We start from the raw sequence: 4,959 nt of genomic DNA on the forward strand, positions 1-4,959 counted from the left end.
GTTGAGTCTCCTGTGGTGTCCTCAGCAGCATTCAGCGTTCCTGGTGGAGATCTGGCACTGAGGATCTCTCAGGAGGTGAATGGGAGTGTCCGCCCCTCTTAGGACTCCCACGCCGTCCACTCTCCGAGAGCAGGTTTCCAGGCATCGGGGCATCTGGCAGAAGATGGAAGCTCTGGCCTCGCTGCCGGCTGGCCTGGCCTGGACTCGACTCCTGAGCTCCGTCTCCTCTCACCGGGCCCCGGGGTCTTGACCCCGCCCCAGCTCCTCCCTGGCCCCGCCCCAGCCCTCAGAGGTTGCATTCCCCTGTACTGCCCTGGTGCCCCCAGGTCGGACGGAGGCAGCCAGCCAGGAGGCCATGGGACTCTTCACCAAGTGGAGCAGGGGCCTGGGCTTCCTGTCGCAGCAGCAGGCCCAGCTGCAGAAGGACCGTGAGTATCCACCGGAGCAGCCACAGGGGGAGGCGTGGGGCAAGTTCTGGTGCCCACAGGGCATGATGGGGTGGCACAGACCCTGGGGCTGCTTCTGGCTTCTGCCTGACTCAGTCACCCTCAGGGAGTCAGGCAGGCTGAGGGGGTCTTCACCTGCCCCTGCCCACAGTCAGGCCTGGGGGCTGGTCCCCACAGCAGACGAGTCCTGTGGGCGGGGCCCTGGGGGGCTCAGTCCTTTTTCACAGCCAGTCTTGCCTCCCCTTCTAGTCACCTGTGCTCACAAGATCCTCCCGGTAAGCCGCCGTCCTAAGCCTCACTCTGGGCTCCCTTGGGGATAGGGGTGGGGGAGGCCACCGTACGCACAGTGGGCGGGAGGACCCTCTGCCCAAACCCACGGGTTCGTGGCTCCACTGCCTCTAAGGTGACTGAGGGTGTGGAGGGCGCCTCTGTGGTGGGCTGGGCCCCTCACCCTCGTCTTGGTTTTCAGTGAGTGCTGCGTCCCCAGCAAGGACGGTGCCCGCAGGGTCCTGTGACCCAGCCAGCCAGGGTCCGCCCATTTCGCTCAGCGGCTCCCGGGGCTCAGCTCCAGCTCAGAATAAAGCAATTCCACAGCAAACCAGGGATGCTCTTGACTGGGGGCCAGCCGGGGAATTGCGGGGAGGATGGCAGGGGTCGTCACCAAGGGCCAAGCCACCGAACCATAGAGCCAGCTGCAGAGAAGATGCATGCCCGACCCAGTCCCTTGCTAGAGCCCCTCTGGGTCTTCGGACACCCAAATTCAGGCCCCGGCTTGGAGGTCAGGGGACGCAGCCTGGGAGGAAGCCAGCAATGACGTCCACCAGGACCACAGCTGGGGTGCCACAGGCTCCACAGATTGCCTAGGACAAGAGCGTGGAGGCTGGTGGGGCTCAGAGGAACCCCTGACCCCCCAGGCTCAGGCTTCTCTGGGCTGGGGTTGTGGCTCTTGCCTGGCCAGGCACAGGGACCCCAGATGCCTGAGCCTGCAGGTCCTCCTGTGTTCTGATGGGCGTGGGGGGCTGCCTGCCATCCTAGGAGAAGCACAGGCCGTGGAGGCCTCAGGGCTGGATGTGGGGCTGGGGACTGTGCCAGGCTCATGCTGGGTGAGGTGAGGTGCACACAGATGCCTTGACCTGCAAGGCTGGGCATGCACATGCGTGCACATGTGAGCACATACCCACACATGCACACACACACATTCACGGGCACGGGCACACAGCCCCAGCCCACTCTTTGGTGCCTGCTCAGGTGCTGTGGTGCCAGGCCCTCAAGAAGGTGGCGGGGGGCAGTGTGTGTGGCTGCTGCACGGTGCTCCCCACGTCCACATATGCTACGATCAGCCTTTTGCCTGTCACCTGGGAGGCCTGGGATGAGGGCCAGGGCTTAATGAGTCTCTGGGGCACACACAGCGACCACAGGCCGGGCACTGAGGGCAGGAGGGTCCTGGGGCCTCAGAGCCACCTCTGTCTGCGGTGACCACGGGGCGGGGCTGTGCCGGCTGCGTCTGAGTGTCTGGGGGTGGTCCCTGGGCAGGGAGAGGGTAGCAGAGCCCAAGGCCACACCTGCTGCCTCCCTCCCCTCCCCACCCAGACTGGTAGCTCCAGGGAGGTTTAAACACTGGCCTTGGTGGCTGAGGGAGGAGGATGAGGATGAGGCAGGGGCTGCTGGTGCTGGTGCTGGTGCTGGCTGCAGGGTCCCAGGTACAGGACTGGTATCCCAGGGAGTCCCACACCCTCAACTGGAGCAAGGTGAGCCATGTGCCGCTGGTCCCTGAGCCGGGCACTGGCTGGAGCAGGCTCCTGCACAGTCCCCCAGCAGCCGCCCAGGAGCAGGGCTACCAGGAGTTCCAGGCACAGGCGATGCCCACCTGGCTTCTCCCACTGCAGCCTCCAGCACAGGGGCCTCGCAAGCTGCAGGGCAGAAGCAGGAAGCCTTGAGGGGTTCAGGGGAGTTGGGGGGATCAGGGAGGGTCAGAGTGGAGGGGCCCAGAGAGCTGTGGCTGAGGAGGTTGGAAGACACCCAGAAGGCAGAGTGAGTGTGGAGCAAGCGGGGCATGTTCTGTAGCGGGAGGGCCCAGGCACCTGCAGAGTGAGCCGCGGGAGCAGCACTCTTTGGCACGGCGGTGCTCAGGGCACTAGGGTGGGCAGCAGGCAGAGTTGGGGGCCGAGGGCTGGCGGGAAGGGAAGTGGCCGAGCAGTCCCAGCCCTTAGGAGGCCACGTGGAAAGGAGCCGGGGCCTCTGAGGTAGGGAGGCCTTCTACCTGCTGGTGCCACGGCCCAGCCCTGTGCTGCCTGGGGTCCCTGACCTCCCGGGCACCTGGTTCTCTGCGGCCCTGCTCCAGTGGCCAGGGCTTGAATGACCGGGACCGAGGCGGCACCCGGGTGGGGCTGGAGCTCCGGTTCACAGAAGGGTCGCTTGTCTCCTGGGTTCACTAGCTGGGAACCTCGGGGGTGGGGACAGCCCCTGGGTGGCAGCTCCTGTCCCCGCCCACACACCTGCTGCGCAGTTTTCAGGGTTCTGGTACATTCTGGCCACGGCCACAGATGCCCAGGGATTCTTGCCGGCCAGGGACAAGAGGAAGCTGGGGAAAAGTAGGCCAGCTCCGCGTGCTCCTTGCCTTCAGCCGGTGAGTGGGCAGCGCCCCCCAGGCAAGGGTCTCCCCTTCCAGGAGGAGGGAGCTGCCTGGGGGCTGGAAAGGAGTCCGGGAGGAACCTGTCTGTCTGGAAGTTCCACAAGGACCGCCCCCCAACTTCCTCCCCCTAAACTCAGAGGAAGCCGCCTGCAGCCCCTGGGCCCCACGCGAGTGGGTGTTGGGAGTTTCTCCCGTGCCGTGGGACAGGCCCCAGTCCGAATTGGAAAATCCTCACACCACAAAGTCTCAAATTGACACGAGTTGGATAGTGAAGCAAAAAACTGGGGACCTGGTGCCCCAAACTTCCCAGGTCCCACAGGAGCAGCGGTGGGACCGAGATGTGTCGGTGGGACTCGGTGGCCAGCGGCGGGGAGGAGGGATTCCCTGGTCTGCAGCCTGAGCCCCTGCCTTGCCCCAGGTTGAAGGGGTGCCAGTCCCAGGAGGTGATCCTGAGGAAAGACGGGAAGAAGCCGGTGTTCAGGAACACCCGTGCGTACGCGGTGGGCCTGAGGGAAGGACGGGAGGGCGGTGTGCTCGGGCTCTGAGCCCCCAAGGAGCTGCGTGAGACGCCTCTGTCCCCTCTGTGCCTTGAGCAGGCCTGGCCCGGGAGGGGAGGCCCCAGGAGGGCACTCAGTCCTTTCTGGACACCTGCACCCGGCTGGGGGCTCCGAGGCCTCAGACACCAGGGGTCAGGGCTCTGGGTGGGCACAGCCACGCCATCCAGGAACCAGCGGACATCTCTGGGCGTCTCTTTCAGTGAAAGGGGTGAAGGCCTTCCACGTGCTGTCCACTGACTACAGCTACGGTCTGGTCTACCTCCGCCTGGGGCGCGCAGCCCAAAACTACAAGAACCTGCTGCTCTTCCGTGAGCGGGCACAGTGGATGGCAAAGGATGGTGGAGGGGGTGCAGAGACAGGCATAGAGGGGTGCTGGGCACACGGGGCCGGGCAGGACCCGGGGGTGAGGTGGGCAGAGAGAGTGGGGGTTGGGGCGGTGGTCAGGGCAGGGGCAGTGGAAGCCGAGACCACAGCAGGCAGGTCCTGGAGGTCACTGCAGCAAGGGGGACGTCAGGAAGAGGCTGCAGAGCAGGGTGGGCCATCCAGGTGGTGTGGAGGCCACCAGGATGGTGGCAGGTGCAGGTGCAACGTTCTGGGTGAGGGATGCAATGGGGATGAGGAGGTGCCAGAGGGGTCCCAGGTAAGAGTTTGCCCGGGATGGAGGGGTGTGGAAGTGACCCAGTGTGGGTTAAGGGCCACAAACCCAATTCTAGGCACCAACCACTTGGGGTACAGGGAAAAGAGTGGCCCTCCCAGTTGGTAGGGGTTGAGGGGAGGTGGGGTCCTGGGCTCTCAGTCGAGGCGGGGCACGCTCAGGGTGCAGCAAGCCGGGGCACAGCTGAGGGGATGGCCGGTGGGGATTCTGCAAGCAGAGACGGCTCCCCAGGCGACAGCATGGTGACCCCGGCTTCCCGAGCCTGGCTGCCTCCTAAGTGGGGAGGGACCCAGTGGCCGCTGTCCTCCCGGGGCTGATCCCTGCTTCACACCTAAGCTCCGAGGACATTTCAGCAGCTCCCGGGGTGGGGATGGGGGCCAGGGTGCAGACGCTAAAATGGCCAGAGCTGGAGCCACTGATGTGATCCTGATCTCAACCTCAGATAGACAGAACGTTTCGAGCTTCCAGAGTCTGAAGGAATTCATGGACGCGTGTGAAATTCTGGGGCTCTCCAAGGCCACCATCATCCTCCCGAAAGACGGTAAACTGTGCCCTCAGCCTTTTGCCCTCCTGGCCCCACTTGCCTGTCCCACCCAACAGGGAGCTGATTCATTGGGAAGGAGAAATGAAAGAACCCATTTGAAAGGGGCCAATTTTTTTTTTTTTTTT

General features: G+C 64.5%; 1 protein-coding gene across 1 annotated transcript in view; it reads left to right on the forward strand.

Annotated features, from left to right (window-relative positions):
• Positions 1 to 326: 326 nt before the first annotated feature.
• LCN10 (lipocalin 10) overlaps positions 327 to 4,959 on the forward strand; it is a 7,435-nt gene continuing 2,802 nt past the window's right edge. The window contains 8 exon segments of the mRNA XM_011957405.1: positions 327 to 428; positions 696 to 721; positions 2,037 to 2,194; positions 2,953 to 3,032; positions 3,034 to 3,072; positions 3,497 to 3,606; positions 3,836 to 3,943; positions 4,733 to 4,831. Coding sequence (XP_011812795.1) covers positions 2,090 to 2,194; positions 2,953 to 3,032; positions 3,034 to 3,072; positions 3,497 to 3,606; positions 3,836 to 3,943; positions 4,733 to 4,831 — 541 coding nt within the window. The 5' untranslated portion in view covers positions 327 to 428; positions 696 to 721; positions 2,037 to 2,089.

The sequence above is a fragment of the Colobus angolensis genome, unplaced genomic scaffold (genome assembly GCF_000951035.1).
Source record: "Colobus angolensis palliatus isolate OR3802 unplaced genomic scaffold, Cang.pa_1.0 Scaffold44, whole genome shotgun sequence".
Classification (NCBI taxonomy): Eukaryota; Metazoa; Chordata; class Mammalia; order Primates; family Cercopithecidae; genus Colobus; species Colobus angolensis.